Below are 21773 nucleotides of genomic sequence, written 5' to 3'. Positions count from 1 at the left end.
TTCTGTGCATAATTCATGGAGAGGGAAGTGGACTATGGACAGAGCCCACTGTGATTCAAATAATAACGTTATTAAAGACTCATTGGGAGAGTTGTATGACCTTGATGGTCTTAATAACTTTAAGCTGTTTGGTTTTCTTTGTCATTGTTGCCCTAGATCTAGGACTGTGTTTTATTAAGGGTTATTTGAGGGATGATGTTTTTCCAGAGCCCTGGAGCGCTGATGTTGCAGCATTACAGTGGATAAGGGGAGAGGAAGTGAATGTATTTGCATCAGTGCTGATACCAGCTTATACAGAGGCCATCTGTGTATTCAAAGCTTGGTTAGAAACTTGTTCAGCTCTAATATTTTGTCTGGGACCTGGTAGAGCTACGAATAATAAACATATTTCCCTGTTTCTCCTATCACTGAACATAAAACTACTGAACAGTTATGCTTAGAAGAAAGCATAAAACACATGGTCATAAATTCCAGTTGAAAGGGCAAAGTTGGGTTGTTATTGCCATATTGTTTAAAGAAAGGCAGAGTAAAGAAAGGCAGAGGAAATGGAGGAAGTAACCTACATCAATTGGTACAATAGTGTGTTTTAAAAACTGTGAACAGGTCACTGCAAGGATAAAGGAGAATGGGTATTGAGTTGTTTTTTTCCCAATACAACTGTGGACACACATACAAGAGTTTGTTCACACTGACCGTACCATGCAGAAAGGTACTTTCTTCCAAATTAATAGACGGTTGTTTCTGCACACAGGGCTAACAGTGGATTATACCATTTCATTCATAAGACTGAACGTGACTGAATGTGGCTGTATGCCCCCCCACCACACACACACACACACACACACACACACACACACACACACACACACACAAACACACACACCAAGCTCCTCCCATGCAGCTCTCTCCAGCCAGCTTCCTTTTAGAAAAACTGGGAAGCAGATCCCGAATCTTCTGGAATGTGGAAGGACCACATGATAAATGACCCCGCCTCCTACTACTGGGGTGAAATTGGGGTCTATAGAGACCGTAGAGTTCTTAGTACCTGTGCCTGTTAAAGAAATAGCCATGAAACTTACAGTAAACAAATCCAAATAGAAAAATTCAGTTTGGTATGACTATTGCAGCCTGGCCTTTAGGCTAAGGGCCTATAATGGATTACATTGCTTAAATTATTTGCATACACATATTACATTTCTAGGGGCAAACTGTCAAAGTAAGAATCAACCAACATAAAAGGACAAAAACATTTTTAGTAGGGCTTGGGTCTAGGCTAATTGAATGTAAAAGTGTTCAGATGTGGGCATAAACCAAACACCAGTGGTCCTCCACAATGCACACTGTAAACAGTAGTGCATTCTAGAATGCCTAACAGACTCATTCTTCGTCATATTTAGGAGTAACATCATTTTATTACGTGTCTGGAGCAAAACATCCATGCTAATTGTTATATCCCAATAATGACAGGGAAGTAAGGGAACACTTCAGAATTGGTGTGGACGCATGCTCAAAAATTCTCCCCTGAAATTCCCCAGCACCAAACTTGGGTTGAGTGCGTGTGTGCGACTCTGCACGTAGCAGTTTCCGAGGATAGAACCTGCCGCCAGATGGCGAGCCGAGGACCGATGACACGCTGAGGATAAGAGCGACTGGAGGTTGGGGCTGTCATAAACGGTACCAAAGCAACGAGCAGGGACACCTTTGGAGAGCTTGCGAGCGGCTGCCGGGAATATATTTTGGCCACCGGAGTGTTTTTGTACCACTGTTCCAAGACAAGTCTCTCTTATCATTTCGGTAATAATTCATGTTTGTTTGCATGTTGACAATTATCTGTTTGTCTAAACCTAGCCTAGTGTTAAGTTTGATTACCATATCGGATGAGACCTGTATTATTAATAGATGAATAACTTTCTCTACAAGCACGTTGCATGTCCAATATGTGATATCAATTGATTTTAGTTAGTCTATTGTCTCTATTCTATCAATCAAACTCGTCTTGTCATTTATTTATTTGTAGCCTACTTTACGCACAAAACCTAGCGCCAGGCATCCTATTCCAAACCCATCCACTGCGTAAAATTCCGATGCAACGTGGGTATGAGTTTATTTACACATGACTGTGCCTGCGAAATCTCTGTCTCAATAGACTAGAATGCTATGAAAACGTTCCAGATATTGCTATATTAGGCTATATTTTAAAATTGACATAGTTATGAATATGCCATGGCATTATCAGGCTTTCAAACGGAAATGTTACAAGCCTTCCTTGGCTAAAATGAATAAACCGGACACTAAACGAAATCGACAACCGTGGCTGTTACATCGTTGTTAGGGATTGTTACAAAGCGGCAAGTCATTTATGCACACGTTACAAAATGAACGTGTGTTTACTGACCTACAAAGGCAAATTGTATTTTTTGAATGAAGGGGCTAACTTTGAGTTACTTAATGAATTAACAAGTTGTCTCAATACCCAGTTTCTTCCCGATTGCAGGTAGTAGAGCAATCACATCATTCACAAACTCACATCCCGAGAAACGTCCTTGCGGGGAGGGGCGAAGACGTGGCAGTGCTCTCCACGTTTTCTGACTGATTCTGGAACTTTCACTCATAACTGCACTACCGTCAAACGTTTTAGAACACCTACTCATTCAAGGGATTTTCTTTATTTTTACTATTTTATACATTGTAGAATAATAGTGAAGACATCAAAACTATGAAATAACACATATGGAATAATGTGGTAACCAAAAAAGTGTTCAACAGATCAAATTATATTTGAGATTCTTCAAATAGCCACCCTTTGCCTTGATGACAGCTTTACACGCTCTTGGTATTCCCTCAACCAGCTTCATGAGGTAGTCACTTGGAATGCATTTCAATTAACAGGTGTGCCTTCTTAAAAGTTAATTTGTGGAATTTCTTTCCTTAAGTTGTGTTGTGACAAGGAAGGGAGGAAGGGGGGTATACAGAAGATAGCCCTATTTGGTAAAAGACCAAGTCCATATTATGGCAAGAACTGCTCAAATAAGCAAAGAGAAACAACAGTTCATCATTACTTTAAGACATGAAGATCAGTCAATACGGAAAATTTCAAGAACTTTTGAAGTTTCTTCAAGTGCAGTTGCAAAAACCATCAAGCGCTATGATGAAACTGGCTCTCATGAGGACCGCCACAGGAAAGGAAGACCCAGAGTTACTTCTGCTGCAGAGAATAATTTCATTAGAGTTACCAGCCTCAGAAATTGCAGCCCAAATAAATGCTTCAGAGTTCAGGTAACAGACACATCTCAACATCAACTGTTCAGAAGAGACTGTGTGAATCAGGCCTTCATGGTTGAATTGCTGCAAAGAAACCACTACTAAAGGACACCAATAAGAAGAGACTTGCTTGGGCCAAGAAACATGAGCAATGGACATTAGACCAGTGGAAACTTGTTCTTTGTTCTGGAGTCCAAATTGGAGACTTTTGGTTCCAGCTGCCATGTCTTTGTGAGACGCGGTGTGGGTGAACGGCTGATCTCTGCATGTGTATTTCCCACCATAAAGCATGGAGGAGGTGTTATGGTGTGGGGGTGCTTTGCTTTTGACACTGTCTGTGATTTTGTTTAGAATTCAAGGCACACTTAACCATTATGGCTACCACAGCATTCTGCAGCGATACGCCATCCCATCTGGTTTGGGCTTAGTGGGACTATAATTTGTTTTTCAACAGGACAATGACCCAACACACCTCCAGGCTGTGTAAGGGCTATTTTACCAAGGAGAGTGATGGAGTGCTGCATTAGATGACCTGGCCTCCACAAACCCCCGACCTCAACCAAATTGAGATGGTTTGGGATCAGTCGGACCGCAGATTGAAGGAAAAGCAGCCATCAAGGCAAAGGGTGGCTATTTGAAGAATCTCAAATATAAAATATATTTTGATTTGTTTAACACTTTCTTGGCTACTACGTGATTCAATATATGTCATTTCATAGTTTTGATGACTTCACTATTATTCTACAATGTAGAAAATGGTCAAAATAAAGAAAAACCCTTGAATGAGTACAGTAGGTGTTCTAAAACTTTTGACTGGCAGTGTAAGTCTTTATTTTTAGCCTGGTGTCATAGACTAGATTTAACATATTCAACTTAAAGCTGGAACACTAAATTGAGTATGTTAAGCTTGGCATGGTTACATAAGACAGAAGGTTACGTAACACAAATACAAAAGTAGGGTGGCTGGGTAGGCATATAATGAGAATGTCTAGCAATTTAAAGATTGCATGTTCGAATCTCATCACAGACAAGTTTCGAATTTGTGCTAATAAACAACTTTGCAACTACTTAGCATGTTAGCTAAACCTAACCGTTTAACATAACTCCTAACCTTAACTCTAACCTTATCCCCTAGCCTAGCTAACAGTAGCCACCTAGCTAATGTTAGCATTAGCCACCTTGGTAACGTTAGTCACAACAAATTGGAATTTGTAACATATCTTACGTTTTTCAAATTCGTAACATATTGTACAAATTGCAATTACGTAGTAACATATCATACTAAATGGATGATGGACATCCACAAATTAACACATACGACATTTGTGACATATCATACTAATTTGAGTATCCTGGATTTACTTTTACTATGTTACGTCTACCCCTGCATCCAGGTTGTTATTCTCCCAAAAATGACTGTAGTACAGTTTGGGGATTTTTTACCTTTTTTACTAGGTTTATGTAAGTATTTGGGCTTCAGCAACCCTCAAATATATGGACTATAGTAATAGAATGAATTGATGTCACATTTCAAGTTTGTTTTTGGTGTCAGGTTGTGTGAACTTTGAGCCTCCCTTTTCACTGACATTTTTCACCAGACCAGGATAATACTAAACTGGGCCAATGATGTCCTGTCAAATGGTGCATTTTGAGCTCTTGTGTGTTGGTGCCCTTGTATGGCACACTTAATCTAGTGGGGTCTTTTTGTGAAAACCATGGCCACTGGTAAAGAGTTACGACTGAGGAAAACGATAAATTGAATGATAAGTTTATAACATTAATGTGCACCACAGTTTTTTTTATATTACCGTTAAAACTACTACTATTACTTTGAAGGTTGTAGCTATCAATTGTCCTATTAACAATCACCCATATTAGCAAACGTATTTAATTTCAAACTTCACATTTCTCTAGTAGCGCCCTATAGGTTATTTATTGTAATGAACGATATCAGCAAAATCTCCATGATAAGTGGTCGGTTTGGTCGGTGTTGGTCATATTCTGGATTATCTTTCCACCTATAGTGTGGGGTCATTCTATCAGGGGCGCAACTTTGGTTTTAGAAGTGGGGGGACATAATTATTATTATTCTTATAATTTTTTGTTGTTGATCCAGTCGGATATAACACTCCAAACAGCCTACCCGACCACTCGGAGTCGTCCGCATGGTCCCACCGTTGCCTCGTTTTGTATCACATTCCAATGATAAAAATGCAATTTCAGAATGTGAGGGGGGGCATGTCCCCCCCATCCCCGTCCCCCCTGTCCCCAGTGAAAGTTGTGTCCCTGCATTGTATGGTTTATGTTGTATAAAATTGTAAAGATAAGACCTTTATTAAATGACTTGCAAGGTTAATACTTCTCTTCTATAATGCTTTTGTATGTCTAGGATATTGCAGGTTTTACAGAATATCTGTACAGACGGGTGCTCTACGACTCTCCCTGAAAACCACAGGAATGGAGCCTTCATATCTACATTTCAAGTGCTAAGTCATGCAGTCTGAAATTTCTCCATGGCCTACACTCTTAGAAAAATAGGTGCTATCTAGAACCTAAATGGGTTCTTCGGCTGTCCCCATAGAAGAACCCTTTGAAGAACCCTTTTTGCTTCCAGTGATTTCCAGAGAGGGTTCTACATGGAACCCAAAAGAGTTCTACCTGGAACCTTTTTTTGTCTTTGTGGTCATAACAGATCAGTTAGCATCTATCATATCAGGAGGTTTTTATTTAACTAGGCAAGTCAGTTAAGAACAAATTCTTATTTACAATGATGGCCTACTGGGGAACAGTGGGTTAACTGCCTTGCTCAGGGGCAGAACAACAGATTTTTACCTTGTCAGCTCTGGGATTCAATCCAGCAACCTTTCAGTTACTGGCCCAACGCTCTAACCACTAGGCTACCTGCCACCCCCTGTGCTTATAATATATTCCAGTTGAAGGTGAAACAAAGCTCAAACAGTAGTCTGAATTCAACATCATAGAATAAGGATGGGTGTGTGTGTGTGTGTGTGTGTGTGTGTGTGTGTGAGAAGTACCAGAATGCTCACTTTGGTCAGACACAGGAAGGTTTAATTCTAATAGTGTAGGATGTTGACATTTAGTCTGGTCATCCAAAGGTTAGTCATGACTGTGTGTGTGTTTCATCCAGCCTTTGAAATACACAAACAGCCCCTATAACTCCCTTTTAAAGCCAATTTAATAAAGTAATTAGTTATATTACAACTTCACTTCACAAATGGTGAAACTGTAACAATGTGAGGCTAATGATCTAAAACTAAAAACAATGGGTTTGACAGATCGGGAAGGTTTTTTTCACTCACAAGTGATATTCTGTCTGTGGCACTGGCACAATACCTCTGTCACCTAATACAACCACCAGCTGCTTTGCCAGTCCCTTGTCCATCCCTTGTCCATCCCTTGTCCATCCCTTGTCCATCCCTTGTCCATCCCTTGTCCATATTTCATTTTCCAACTGACTTGCCCTCTATTTGCCATGCGTTAGTAATTGGAGGGTAATGACTGACTTCTGTAAGTGTAGCTTGGACATAAACCTCAAACTGTGAATGAGTGATTGAACCTCGTTGAGGTGTGTGTGTGTGTGTTTCCCAGGTAACACAGAGTAATGAGAGAGTTGACGTAAAAGGACTTAACTCTACAGTAGCACTGGATAACACTAACCTCAGGCTTGTTTGAAACAAGTAGGCCCTACAGGCATATGACAAGTACTAACGGATTATTGGCCCAAGGAGGTTAAACCTCAGGGGAAGAACGCAGACTCATAATTTTTTAATCTGTTTTCGACACGGGCGAAGTGATTTCTCCTGGGACTGGTTACTGCTAGTTGAAACCCAGTTACGTATGGGCGTCTGTAGAGCAGCCATTTGAGGTTAGTGGCTCTCTTAAAGGCTTGGTAATTAACAGTATCACTTTACATGCTCTGACATAACACTTTGAGGCCATTATCATAACAGTGACACTGTCACTACTGCCACTCTGCACTCTGCAATACGGTTGATATTCTTATGAGTTTTATTGCAGATTGGCAGCATAAGTGAAGTGTGACTGTCATTTGAGCACCAGTGAGAAACATTACTGTAAGTGGTGTAGTACTGTGTAAGACAACTCTGTGTCTCTCTGTGATAAATAGAATTTAACACGTGAACGTATAAAGCATTTGACGTGTGCATACCGTTTTTCTCTTATAGTTCTTGGCTTCTGGCTCTTTCCACTCCCTGTTGACCTTCATAGAAATATCACCTGTATGTTTCCTTTGTTTTCAATCAAATCCTCACTCTGTTTAAGAAAATGAGGACTTGCCTAAGCCTGTCCATTGCCTAAACCCTCAGTAGATAGAGTCTCTGTTGGCTGAGTTGGTGCCAGAGGGTGGAAGGTATGTGCAATGACCTTTACATTGGCAGTGGGTTAGTATTTTTTTATACGTACTTCATACTTGGCGCTGCTTTCAATCCTGTCTCTCTTTGACCTCCTTATTCATATCATGGTCAGTTATGCGTAAATGTAATCCTATATGCCATAATTATAGATATCCAAATATTACAAATTGTACTTGTGACTTTAATTTTTTGGGTCCTTCCTACTTCCTCACCTTTCATCTCATGTGCACAGTAGAATGCAGATGTGTGTTACCAGCTTGTACGTTTTAGATGTTAGTGATCGTCAGTCCTGTGTCAAGTGTCTTCCAAACTATCTGCGGGGTTGCCAGATTGGTATTTCTGTATCAGCGCAGCTAGGATTTAGATTTATGTACCTGTTTTGAGTTATGTTTTGACTGCAGTATTTAAACAATATAAACTCTTATGCTAGGATGAATTGGGTGTGTGTCAGCTACAGGACAGAGTGCTACTGCTTTCAGCCAGATCAGCTACTGTTAACACAGGGAGGTTATACTGCAGTCTTTGTCCAATGTTGCCATTCGTTCTTACATGCTTAATGAGTAGTAGGTATGCTAGATAAGCTAATGTGTAGAGGGGGGATTTTTTTGTTGATAAATTAATACATCTGCTGGATAGTACTGTAGCATTCACGGAACTTCGTGTTAAAGTTTCCCGCAACGTGGACTTGTCTCTATTGATGAGGTATTGTCTGTGTGTTTTAAAGACCCTAGGCTAATAGGGATGTGTGTTTGTGGAATAGAGGTAATGTCTATGTGTGAAGTCCCCTCCTCCCCTTTCTGGCCCATCCGTCCCCCTCCATGTCCATCCCTGAGGGCAATATAGACAGGCATGTTTGTTCAAACAAGGCCCACGCTACTTCCCTGACACACACACACACACACACACACACACACACACTGGACGACTAGTGGAGGCTCGCTATGGGGGTAGGAAGAGCACAGTACCACTCCCGCAGGGCTAAGGCATGTCTAGATAAGGGCAGCCAGGCAAAAGCCATGACAGTGCCAACTCCAGAACTCATGTGCCAAACTAGGCACTCTATGGCCACATCCAAGGGGTTATATTCATCTCAGTGTGGTGGGTGAGGCAGAGAGGAAGTCCTTTAATGTAATACTGTTTTAGAGGACTACTCTCTTTGAAACACACTAACACACGTGCATGCATGCACACACCCACCCACACACTCACTCGCTAACACTCCCTTTCTCTCTCTTTTCTGTTTGTTATTTCCCTATGGCTTATCCTTCCACGGCCTCACACTGACAAAACCACTCTTTGTGGGTTGAGGTTTGAGGCCTTGCTGTGTCAGCCTGCAGACAGCCAGGGTTAGGGTTTGTCCTGCCGTCAAGGAATGTCCATTCCCACTTCTATTTTAAGTATTTGAGAGGCAGCACAGGTATAGCTAATTGTATGTGTTTTCTGACCTGTGTGTCAGGATAGTCTAAACTCTGGGGGGAAAAAGATGAGTGGACTATAATGCTTTAAGTTTCAGATGTATCAGAGAAATGATATTGTTCATCAGGAAATTCTCTCCTGTAGATCATTGGACCATTCTGTCAAAAGGGAAGCCTCTGTTGATTATGACTATTTCTAGTACATTAGCTGACAGAGTGTTTGAGTCAGCAAACAACATGCGTTCATTGTCCTTCTTTCACTCCTCCTCATTCTGGCCTCCTCTCTTTTCCTCTCTCTGCCACCCCCCCCCCTCTCTATCTCTCTGTCTTTCTCTCTCCCAGTATGTCCAGGATGGAGCGACAGTGTTGGTGGTATTTACTGGTGTTGAGCTGCCTGTTTCAGACTCTTTCAGCCCACAGTGACTTTTACACATCCATCGGTGAGACTCCTCCCTTCCCTATGAGATACGTAGTCATATGGTTGTGAGACAGGTGTTGAGTCTGCACTCAAAGCCTGTCTGTCAAGCACATACTGTGCATTTTATCTACCCGGAAGTACACGTTTCTACCCGGAAGTACACGTTTCTACCCGGAAGTACACGTTTCTACCCGGAAGTACACGTTTCTACCCGGAAGTACACGTTTCTACCCGGAAGTACACGTTTCTACCCGGAAGTACGGGTTCTTATTTTTTCTCATTTACACGGAAGTTGAAAGATATAGTACACAGTGTATTCCTTATCATGTGTATGATTGGTTTAACTAAACTTAAAATAAAGTTTGATAATGTGTGTATTATCCTCCCTTAGGTCACATGACAGATCTGTTGTACACAGAGAAAGACTTAGTCACTTCACTGAAGAATTATATCACGGCAGAGGAGAACAAGCTGAAGCAGGTTAAACAGTAAGTGTCCGCACGCACACTCGCAAACGCACGCACACACACACAGAGTAGCTGAATTGTGTCTCTTCTCCCATCCCTCTCTTAGGTGGGCAGAGAAGCTGGATGTGTTATCAGCCATAGCCATGCAGGACCCCGAGGGCTTCCTGGGAAACCCGGTCAATGCCTTCAAACTGATGAAGAGGCTGAACACAGAATGGGGAGACCTGGAGAGCCTGGTGCTGAAGGACACCAAGGACGGTTAGATATGATGACACTATAAAGTTCACATTAGAAGAGATTAAAAGGAAGTTGAAAAGTAGTCACAAAGCAGCAATGACAGATACTAGTTTATTTTACATAAAATATTTGCTGCAATGTTTGTTTGTCTTTTAGATGCTCACAGTGAGCATCCTCACTAATGAGGATCTCTGTCCTTCTCTCAGGCTTCATCTCTAACCTGACCCTCCAGAGGCAACACTTCCCTACCGACGAGGACCAGACAGGAGCAGCCAAGGCCCTGCTCAGACTGCAGGACACCTACAGACTGGACACCAACACCATCTCTACAGGAGACCTGCCAGGTAAAGTGTTAGGGAGCGCTAGAGAGAGCACTCAGGCCTTTCATAATTTGTAAGTTTGTAAACACTGACTCATCCACAGGAGTGACGCACAAGAGCCCTATGACAGTGGAGGACTGCTTTGAGCTGGGGAAAATTGCCTACAGCGAGGTGGACTACTACCACACTGAGCTATGGATGGAACAGGCCCTGAAGCAGCTGGACGAAGGAGAGGAGTCTACCGTGGACAAGGTCACCGTGTTGGACTACCTCAGCTATGCTATTTACCAGCAGGGGGATCTAGGCAGGGCCCTGGAGCTCACCAAGAGGCTACTCATGCTGGGTGAGTTACCCTAATACGGCTCAGAATGAAAGGAGTTAAACTAGTCACACCGGGAGCGAGGATTTGAAGGTCACACTGACAGAGTTAAAGGAGAGCACCCTAAAAGAGCTAACTTATGGGATGGGTATACTTGAAGGTTAACTGGTAGTGTAACACTGTGAATGTTAATGAGTGCTGAGGGAATATGATGCCCTCCAGGTGAATCATTGAACAACAGCTGCTGTCCTGTATGCCCAGCATAAACTGGTATAGAGGATTACTCATGAAATGTCCCAAGTGGCAGTAGGGTCTGAAGTTAGTGATTCAGATAGATCCAGATGAAAATTCTAAATGAATCTTCCTTGTTTGTTTACTATATGAGCATCAGTATTCCATCTCACTGTCCCCTCTCTCTCCTCACTCCAGACCCGGAACACCAGCGTGCCAACGGCAACCTGAAGTACTTTGAGTTTCAACTGATAAATCAGAGGAAGGCCCAGGCCCAGGAGGCCCAGAAGGCCCGGGAGGAGGGCAAGGAGCAAAGGAAGAGACTGACGAGTGATGCCTCCAAGAAGAAGAAGCGCTTTAGGGAGCCTGTCCCAGAGAGGAAGATGTATGAGATGCTGTGTCGAGGGGAGGGCATCAAGCTGGTGAGGAGGAATTCCTCACTCACACACACACACACACACACGAAAAATGTATCAACCCCTACAAAAATGTCCATTCATTATAATCAACATAATAATGAATATTTCCTGTTACTGCAGGATTATTTTCCTGCTATAGCAACTGGCTCAAATTAAGATCCTACGTCTGTACGTGTCAATCTGTCTTCTTACCTCCCTCCACCCGCCCCATCTCTGCCTTGTAGACCCCCCGCAGACAGAGACGGCTTTTCTGTCGTTACTTTGACAACCACGGTCACCCCAAGTACCTCCTGAGCCCGGTGAAGCAGGAGGATGAGTGGGACCGGCCCTACATAGTCCGCTACCATGACATCATTTCTCACGGCGAGATCGAGAAGGTCAAAGAGCTGGCCAAGCCCAGAGTGAGTTCAACTCTCTGTCAGTGTGTGTGTGTGCTATATTGAGATAATAAGGGTTCAGAAGGGTGTCATGGCCACACAGATGTGTCTGACGGAAGGGTTTCATGGTCCTACAGAAGTGGATTTGCTGTGGATATGCTCTGTGGTAATCAGAGAGGCTCATACTAGTAACTGTCTGACCAGCTGCAGCTGTGTCTGCAGAGTCAAGGCCACTAGTAGACAGAATGAATAGGAAATGTTCATGCTAAAAAAATAAACCCTCTTCCCACTGGGCACAGACATAATTTCAATGTCTAGTTTTGATTTACATTTGGTTGAGTTGTCAACTAACATGGATTCAACAAAACATGTCACTAAGTCATTGGATTTAGGTTAAAATACTTTTTCAAATCCAATCAGTCAGACATGGAAACAACATTGATTCAACCAGTTTTTGCCCAGTGGGATGACAGTATGTATTGATCAATTCAATGAGTGTTGACTTACTGATATCTAGACACAAATTCAGACTATTAGTATAGGTCTTTGAACTTGATGTTGACCTAATAGTAGTTGCCCAAGTACATGAAAAAAAGTGTTTTTCAGACAAAGGCCTATTGCTATAAATGGTTAGACAGGACGTATTCCCAGAGGAAACAGCAAGCTTTTAGTGTGTGTGGTGAGGGGTGTATATCAAAGAGCTGAGACCTGTTAGCCCACCCAAAACAGGGTCTGAGGGGTGGAGGTGGGTGATGAAGATGGTGTCAGGGTACCCTCTAAACCCCCTCTCCCTGCCTTATAGCTCCGCCGGGCCACCATCTCCAACCCCATCACTGGTGTGCTCGAGACTGCCCCCTACAGGATCAGCAAGAGGTAAGGCGTAGCCAGGTGCAGGCGGTGGTGGGGGGGGGGAGCACCCATAACCCCTCTCCTCATTTTCACCCCAGCTCAAACCCCTCCTCTTACACCTGCCACTGGTCTATGCCTCTGAGTCCGGACTGTATTCCTCCCTTCTTCCAACGCTGGAAGACTCCTCTGCAGAAGCACAGAACCATACTTTTACTGAACCCTCCTTCACTCTCTCTCTGATTAATTTTCTTAGTCTAACCATAAATCAGATTCTAAAATAGTCCAGGGGTGTTCTAGAAGTTCAGAGTATAAGCTACTGAATAAGGAGAGATGATTGTATGGTCCTGTCTGTGGTGAAAATGTGTTTCTGCTCAGGAGATCTCTAGGATGTGAACCCAGTGGAGTGGGAGGAGAAAAGGTGTAGTTGCTTTTGGCCAACTAAGGGTGTGTCAGGAGCAGTACTTCTCACAAATCCTCTGTTCCTTTCATTGCTAATGTAAGCACTAGTTTAGCATTCTCCTAAACTAGAGAATAAACCATTAAGTTATATTACCCTTGGGTTAAAGGACTGGCCCTGAAACAACCCCTGGCATATTGCTGGAATAACATTAACCGCTTGTGACCGAATCTGCTTCTCTCTCTCCTCTCTCTGTTTCTTTCACTTCCTGTTTCCCTCTACTTCATCTATCGTTTTGGTGTGTTACCTCTCTCTCTCTCTCTCTCTCTGTCTGTTTTTTCTTGTGCCCGGGCAACTAGCTATGGCAGCCATAGTACATGACCCCCTAACTGGGAAACTCACCACGGCCATGTACAGAGTCTCCAAGAGGTAAGGGGTAAAAGGTCATAGTACATTTGGGTCTCCAGAGACCCGCCCATCCCCTCTGGTCTCCCATCCCACCCTGACCTGCCCTGCATTCCCAGGATGTGCTATCCAGGTTTTGGCAGGTCTTTGGGTCAGTAGGGCCACCTCACCCATTTTTTTCTGCAATGAATCTATGCTGCTCTCTTACAATCAGATGAATGAGGTCATTCTGGCTTCTCTCCTCCTCTGTGCTGCTGTGCAGACAGGGCCAATTACACCTCAAGTTTGTGCACACGAACGAACGCACATCCACACACATTCTTTCTCTCTCTTTCTCTTTCTCTTTCTCTCTCTGTCTCTGTCTCTCTCTGTTCATGATTTTGATGAATAGTGAGTGCCCACTTGTGTAGATCTAATACACCAGACAACCCCAATCTATGGTCAGACTGCTGATTGTAGGGGAACATGCCAATCTTTAGTCATAGTTACTTTAATAACTTTCATCTTCTTAAAAATAGAAATGATCATGCCACACCCATACCACCCCCATACCACACCCATACCACCCCCATACCACTCCACATCACTTTGGTTTTACTGCCCCTGCTTATTACTGTGTATATTGGAGTGTGTATTTGCTAGGGTGTGCACGTGTGTCTGCATGCAAGTGTAGATGTGTGTGTGTGTGTGTGTGTGTGTGTGTGTGTGTGTGTGTGTGTCTGTCTGCCTGTGTGTCTGGGTCTGTGTCTTCATGTTGAAGTATGTGCAACTGTGTGTATGGTGAAGGGTTAACTGAACTGAGCGTGAACCTCATTTAAACTGACAACAAGGTTAAAGTGGGAGAGTAATCACAGCAGGCGAGAGAATTTGAAGGAAGAGAGACTTTTTGACCTAACCAGCACTCTATCATGTCCAATTTATGTTTTACTGTCTTCACTTCCCCAACAGCAACTTCTAATAAATCACACACACATCTTTGTTTTGAATTTGGCTAACCTTACAAGGAATTTCAGTATTAAGTAATACACACAGTATATTGCACTGGGAAAGAGGAGTCATCTTATTGGCTGAGAGATTCAACAATGTATCCAATAAAAAGGGATGGTGTGTGTAGAGCAGATGGCTGAACTTGAATGGACCTCAACTTTAGCCCTCTCGCCGTGAAATCATTACGGCCACAACTGCTACAACTCTCACTTTATGCAGTGTATAGCAAATCTATTAAGCAGAGAATCTACCATTTTAATGCTATTTTCTGTGGTTTGACACTTTTTTTTATTTTCACACTGTGCCTCGTGGTGCATGACCCAGAAAAACGACTACAAAATAATCTTGAGGTCCATGAAATGACAGAAGTTATTGTGACGTCTTTATATGATATGTGAAAGAAGCCATGACTCCCAGTGAGAATGGAATGCTCCCTGTTGGAGGGGGTGGTTTAGACCACTGGGCCAGGGTGGATGGTGAAAGGCTGGTAGTGTTCACTAAAAGCATTCAAAAAAATCTCCCCTCTGGGCCCCTAAAGTAAACTCATCAACCACCAAAGCCCTTGTGACCTCCAGAACTTTCCCAAGTCACGCGATGACTGCAAACTCAGAGCTTCAACCTACATTATTGAAAAGTACATAAAAAATACACACAACTTTATTTAGTTACTCCTAAACTTCACTCTGACCAATGTACGCTGAGCTGATTGGAGACTCTGTCAGGACGCTTTCTAAAGTCCTTCCTCTTCCTGTCTCAACGCTCCTCCCACTTCTCATGTATCATCTGCACGTAACACATGAACCTACTGTAGTTTATATATTTCATCTTCAGCAGTAGCTTGCAGCATGCTTTGTCTGTTCTCTCTCTCCTAGACTGTTCATCTGTAATAACTACTGTACTATAGTGACTCTACCACCCCCCTGTATTTGACCTGTTATCCCTGCACCCCTGTGTCCTGTCCCAGTGCATGGCTGACAGCGTATGAACACCCAATGATTGACCAGATAAACCAGCGGATTGAGGACCTCACAGGACTGGAGATGGACACTGCAGAAGAGTTGCAGGTAAAGTGTGTGTGTGTGTTTGTGTGTGTGTGTCGTTGTTTGAGCTGGTTGACAGTTACATTTCCAATATTAATGATCTCACTGTTGCTTTGCAGGTTGCAAACTATGGTGTGGGTGGGCAGTATGAGCCCCACTTTGACTTTGGACGGGTTAGTATTACCCTGCAGCCTTGATTTAATGACTGCACACATTATTGCTGTAACACGTTTTTGGATTGCGTATAGCAGGGATCATCAACTAGATTCAGCAGCTAGACAATTTTTTTTCTTGAGCAGATGGACAGGGGGCCGGACCATAATTACTAATAATTTGTAGACTGCAAATTGACCGCAAGAAGCCCAAACAGATATACTGTATGTGATTGTACACAAATGTTAGCAAGGTTTGAAATGATTATGTTTTAGTCAAATTATATATCTCTCTATTATGCGTGGGATTACTTTGGAACAGAATTCCAAAATTAAAATAACTTGGAGCTGTTTTGATGGTGTTGTTAGAGTCTTTTATGTAAACAAGAAAATCGAATGGGCAACCGTGACATTTAGGATGTGGCATTTCTGCTCATAATGATCACGTGATGTCATGATAACGTTTTTCTCGCTCTACAGAAAGATGAGCCTGATGCCTTCAAAGAGCTGGGCACTGGAAACCGCATAGCCACCTGGCTTTTCTATGTGAGTGCTCTATATTCATGGGGCTGCTTCCTTCTATGCCCCCTGCCCTGAAATAAATATATATTTTTTGGTCTCTTGAAGAGTCCAAAGTGATAATAGTTGATGACTAGTTCCTGTTTTCTTGGTTCTAGATGAGTGACGTAGCTGCAGGAGGTGCTACAGTATTCCCAGATGTGGGTGCTGCAGTATGGCCCAAAAAGGTGACTAAATGCTTGTGAGCAATGAGCATGTGTATTTGCAGCCTACAGTATGTGTATGACTGTAGGTACATAGTTCCCTGTAACCTGTCTCTACTGTGTGTGATGTATTACAGGGGACTGCAGTGTTCTGGTACAACCTGTTTCCCAGTGGGGAGGGAGACTACAGTACAAGGCACGCAGCCTGCCCAGTATTGGTGGGCAACAAGTGGGGTGAGTTTGTGTGTTGAAACTACCTAAATTTAGCTCTGTAAATGTCTATGACACTGTTATAACCATAGACCATCAAACATCTCCAATCCAAAGTTAAATCTAGAATTGGCTTCCTATTTCGCAAAACAAAACATGCTGCCAAACATACCCTCATAAAACTGACCATCCTACCGATCCTCGACTTCGGCGATGTCATTTACAAAATAGCCTCCAATACCCTACTCAATAAACTGGATGCAGTCTATCACAGTGCCATCCGTTTTGTCACCAAAGCCCAAAATACTACCCACCACTGCGACCTGTACGCTCTCTTTGGCTGGCCCTCGCTTCATACTCGTCGCCAAACACACTGGCTCCAGGTCATCTACAAGACCCTGCTAGGTAAAGTCCCCCCTTATCTCAGCTCACTGGTCACCATAGCAGCACCCACTTGTAGCACGCGCTCCAGCAGGAATATCTCTCTGGTCACCCCCAAAGCCAATTCCTCCTTCGGCCGCCTCTCTTTCCAGTTCTCTGCTGCCAATGACTGCAACGAACTACAAAAATCTCTGAAACTGGAAACACTTATCCCCCTCACTAGCTTTAAGCACCAGCTGTCAGAGCAGCTCACAGATCACTGCACCTGTACATAGCCCATCTATAATTTAGCCCAAACAACTACCTCTTCAACTACTGTATTTATTTATTTATTTATTTAGCTCCTTTGCATCCCATTATTTCTATTTCTACTTTGCACTTTCTTCCTCTACAAATCTACCATTCCAGTGTTTTACTTACTATATCGTATTTACTTTGCCACTATGGCCTTTTTTGTCTTTACCTCCCTTATCTCACCTCATTTGCTCACATTGTATATAGTCTTATTTTTCTACTGTATTATTGACTGTATGTTTGTTTTACTCCATGTGTAACTCTGTGTTGTTGTATGTGTCGAACTGCTTTGTTTTATCTTGGCCAGGTCGCAATTGTAAATTTTTTATTTATTTTTTATTTATTTCACCTTTATTTAACCAGGTAGGCAAGTTGAGAACAAGTTCTCATTTCTCATCATCTGGTTCACCAACTACTTCTCTGACAGAGTTCAGTGTGTCAAATCGGAGGGCCTACTGTCTGGACCTCTGGCAGTCTCTATGGGGGTACCACAGGGTTCAATTCTTGGGCCAACTCTTTTCTCTGTATACATAAATGATGTCGCTCTTGCTGCTGGTGAATCTCTGATCCACCTCTACGCAGACGACACCATTCTGTATACTTCTGGCCCTTCTTTGGACACTGTGTTAACAACCCTCCAGACGAGCTTCAATGCCATTCAACTCTCCTTCCGTGGTCTCCAACTGCTCCTAAACACAAGTAAAACTAAATGCATGCTCTTCAACCGATCGCTGCCTGCACCTGCCCGCCCATCCAGCATAACTTCTCTGGACGGTTCTAACTTAGAATTTGTGGACAACTACAAATACCTAGGTGTCTGGTTAGACTGTAAACTCTCCTTCCAGACTCACATCAATCATCTCCAATCCAAAGTGAAATCTAGAATTGGCTTCCTATTTCGCAACAAAGCATCCTTCACTCATGCTGCCAAACATACCCTCGTAAAACTGACCATCCTACCAATCCTCGACTTCGGCGATGTCATTTACAAAATAGCCTCCAATACCCTACTCAACAAGCTGGATGCAGTCTATCACAGTGCCATCCGTTTTGTCACCAAAGCCCCATATACAACCCACCACTGCGACCTGTATGCTCTCGTTGGCTGGCCTTCACTTCATAATCGTCGCCAAACACATTGGCTCCAGGTCATCTACAAGACCCTGCTAGGTAAAGTCCCCCCTTATCTCCGCTCACTGGTCACCATAGCAGCACCCACCTGTAGCACGCGCTCCAGCAGGAATATCTCTCTGGTCACCCCTAAAGCCAACTCCTCCTTTGGTCGTCTCTCCTTCCAGTTCTCAGCTGCCAATGACTGGAACGAACTACAAAAATCTCTAAAACTGGAAACACTTATCTCCCTCACTAGCTTTAAGCACCAGCTGTCAGAGCAGCTCACAGATCTCTGCACCTGTACATAGCCCATCTTTAATTTAGCCCAAACTACTACCTCTTCCCCTACTGTATTTATTTATTTTATTTATTTTGCTCCTTTGCACCATATTATTTATATTTTATCTTTTAACTTTCTTCAAACTACAAATCTACCATTCCAGTGTTTTTCTTGCCATACTTTATTTACTTTGCCACCATGGCATTTTTTTGCCTTTACCTCCCTTATCGCACATCATTTGCTCACATTGTATATCGTCTTATTTTTTTCTACTGCATCATTGATTGTATGTTGTTTTACTCCATGTGTAACTCTGTGTTTTTGTATGTTGTCGAACTGCTTTGCTTTATCTTGGCCAGGTCGCAATTGTAAATGAGAACTTGTTCTCAACTTGCCTACCTGGTTAAATAAAGGTGAAATAAAAAATAAAATAAATAAATAAATAGACATCCTATTAAATTACCATTATTACTAGTTTTGTAATTCCTAATTCTATAGTTATAACTCCCGCTACAGTCATTCCTTTACTTTTCTCAAGTGATCATTGTTGTGGTCTTCACCAAGTTATCTCTGATATAAACTGAGTGTACAAAACATTAAGAACACCTTCCTAATATTGAGTTGCCCTCAGAACAGCCTCAAATCGTCGGGGCATGGACTCTATAAGGTGTCGAAAGCGTTCCACTGGGATGCTGGCCCATGTTGATCCCAATGTTTCCCACAGTTGTGTAAAGTTGGCTGGATGTCCTTTGGGTGGTGAACCATTCTTAATACACACGGAAAACTGTTGAGATTGAAAAACCCAGCAATGTTGCAGTTCTTGGCACCTACTACCATACCCAGTTCAAAGGCACTTAAATATTTTGTCTTGCCCATTCACCCTCTGAATGGCACACATACACAATCCATGTCTCAATAGTCTCAAGGCTTAAAAATCCTTCTTTAACCTGTCTCCTCCCCTTCATCTACACTGATTGAAGTGGATTTAAGTGACATCAATAAGGGATCATAGCTTTCGCCTGGATTCACCTGGTCAGTCTATGTCATGGAAAGAGCAGATTTTCCTAGTGTTTTGTACACAGTATTGCAGACTAGAGTACTGTAGATTTTTTACCAGACTAGGCAATGGTACAGTAGCTAACGTCTTTCTCTGTCCTCCTTGTCACCCTCAGTATCAAACAAATGGATCCATGAAAGAGGGCAGGAGTTCCGGCGACCCTGTGGCCTGAATGAGACTGCATGATGAAGGGGAAGGCTTTTCCCTTCCACGCCCCTCTTCCTCTACCCCTCTCCTCCTCTATCCCTCTCCTCCTCTACCCCTTGCTTCCTCTTCAACCCCAGGGCCTGAGAACACTGCTGTGGATGACAGGCCATGAAAAGGGGGCCATTGGCATCCCTCCTTCTCCTCCTCTTCCTCCCTCCTTCACGTCATCCGTTCCTTACCCCCGCTCTGTACCTCTCTGAGCCCAGGATGTTTTGGGGCTTTCAGGTTGGACAGTATTAGTGGTGTTCTGACTGACATGGTGCTCTCAAGGCTCTTTGATATGTCTCAAATGAACACGTTGTGTGTTCACCCTTATGTCTTTGTTTGCACTCTTTACTGGCTCTGTACACAGCAAAAATGGTCATTTCAGAGCACAGGTTCTGCATCTTGCTCTGTTCTAATGTAAATAATACCTCCTCTCTAAGTGCATGTCCATAGTATGCCATGGACTGTTTTCTCTATTCAGGTCAAGTGTTCACTCCATCTCTTATTTCAACACTGATGTCACTCCAGTTTATACTAACATATCTCTCTCAAAAACACACACCACACAGACATACACTCCAACACTCCCACGTACAGCACAGACAATCTTATCTGACGTTTAACTGTTTATAGCTGGGGTATCATTTGTTTATTGTTTTTTAAGATCTGGTTTGGTATTTAACTGACTTTGGATTTGAATACTCACATTTTAAACAGAACATTTGATTTGCCATACAGATGAGTTGCGCTTCCCCATTCGTGTGATGGAAAAGAGGGAGGCAGAAACGTTGGACATGGTGTCTTAAAGTTAAAGTGCCTTAAAGTTTATCGATGTGGGCCCATCCCCAAAAAGTAGTGGTGTTTTTTAGAAGGCAAGACAAAGAATTTCTGGTGTTTTTCCCCACTGAAAAGTATTGTGAGGCCTGTTTCTTTATGTAATACTATCTGGGGGCCTCAAGGAAGAAACATGGTATTTATAGCTGACAAGATTCACCCATTGTGTGTTTTGTAAGTCCTTTCAAATATGCAGGAATATTTTTGGAAGTGTGAAATTAATGTTTTCTATAGAAATAAAGTCTAAATGTCATTGCTACCCACTTGAGTGATGTTGTTTTTTTCCCCTCTCATCAACTACATTTTTAAAGCCCTCAGCTATGACCCCTACATTTTCAGCTGGGTGTTTTGTAGGCCATCTTCACTAAAATATCCAATAGGAAGTACTGTAGTCTATGATGGTTTATAAAAGCTACAATGGATGTGAGAGATGCCATGTACTGTTTATGTGTGAGGAAGGAAGAGAAAGTATGTGTGTGGTCAGCTGTAGATACACAGGGCCATGTCAGAATACTGGCCTGGCTCCAGATTGATTGGAAGGGAGGAGGCCTCTGTCTGTGTTGGTGAATGAAAGATTGTGTTTGGTATCATCAGAAATACAATATTGTGTGCATGTGTAACAGTGTAGGTTCCGTCCCTCTCTTCGCCCCAAACCAGGCTCGAACCAGGGACCCTTGCACACATCAACAACTGACACCCCACAAAGCATCGTTACCCATCGCGCCACAAAAGCCGCGGCCCTTGCAACGCAAGGGGAAACCCTACTTCAAGTCTCAGAGCGAGTGACGTCACTTATTGAAACGCTATTAGCACGCACCACCGCTAACTACTAGCCATTTCACATCGGTTACACATGGATAGGTGAGTGCAGATGCTCCTGTTAAATCACTGCTAGGACCTGGTTGCTGTCACACCCCCTTGCCTTATTAGAGTCCAGAATAACATTCCTAAGGTCTGCACTGCTGGAGGGGACAGTGTCCAGACCTGGGAATTAAATCCCAA

The 21773-nt window shown here is 42.9% G+C and overlaps 1 protein-coding gene across 1 annotated transcript; it reads left to right on the top strand.

Moving 5' to 3' along the window:
- Positions 1-1630: 1630 nt before the first annotated feature.
- LOC115193690 (prolyl 4-hydroxylase subunit alpha-1) lies at positions 1631-21030 on the top strand. Its single transcript, XM_029752600.1, has 15 exons — positions 1631-1794; positions 9413-9510; positions 9880-9976; positions 10062-10213; positions 10399-10536; positions 10616-10855; positions 11261-11484; positions 11706-11882; positions 12661-12731; positions 15461-15560; positions 15656-15709; positions 16169-16234; positions 16366-16434; positions 16548-16644; positions 19861-21030. Exons 2-15 carry the CDS (start codon positions 9414-9416, stop codon positions 19929-19931), a joined length of 1653 nt encoding a protein of 550 aa, XP_029608460.1. The 5' UTR covers positions 1631-1794; position 9413; the 3' UTR covers positions 19932-21030.
- Positions 21031-21773: the final 743 nt, after the last annotated feature.

The sequence above is a fragment of the Salmo trutta genome, chromosome 5, assembly GCF_901001165.1.
Source record: "Salmo trutta chromosome 5, fSalTru1.1, whole genome shotgun sequence".
Taxonomy (NCBI): domain Eukaryota; kingdom Metazoa; phylum Chordata; class Actinopteri; order Salmoniformes; family Salmonidae; genus Salmo; species Salmo trutta.
This window is presented reverse-complemented; position numbering and strand designations above follow the sequence as displayed.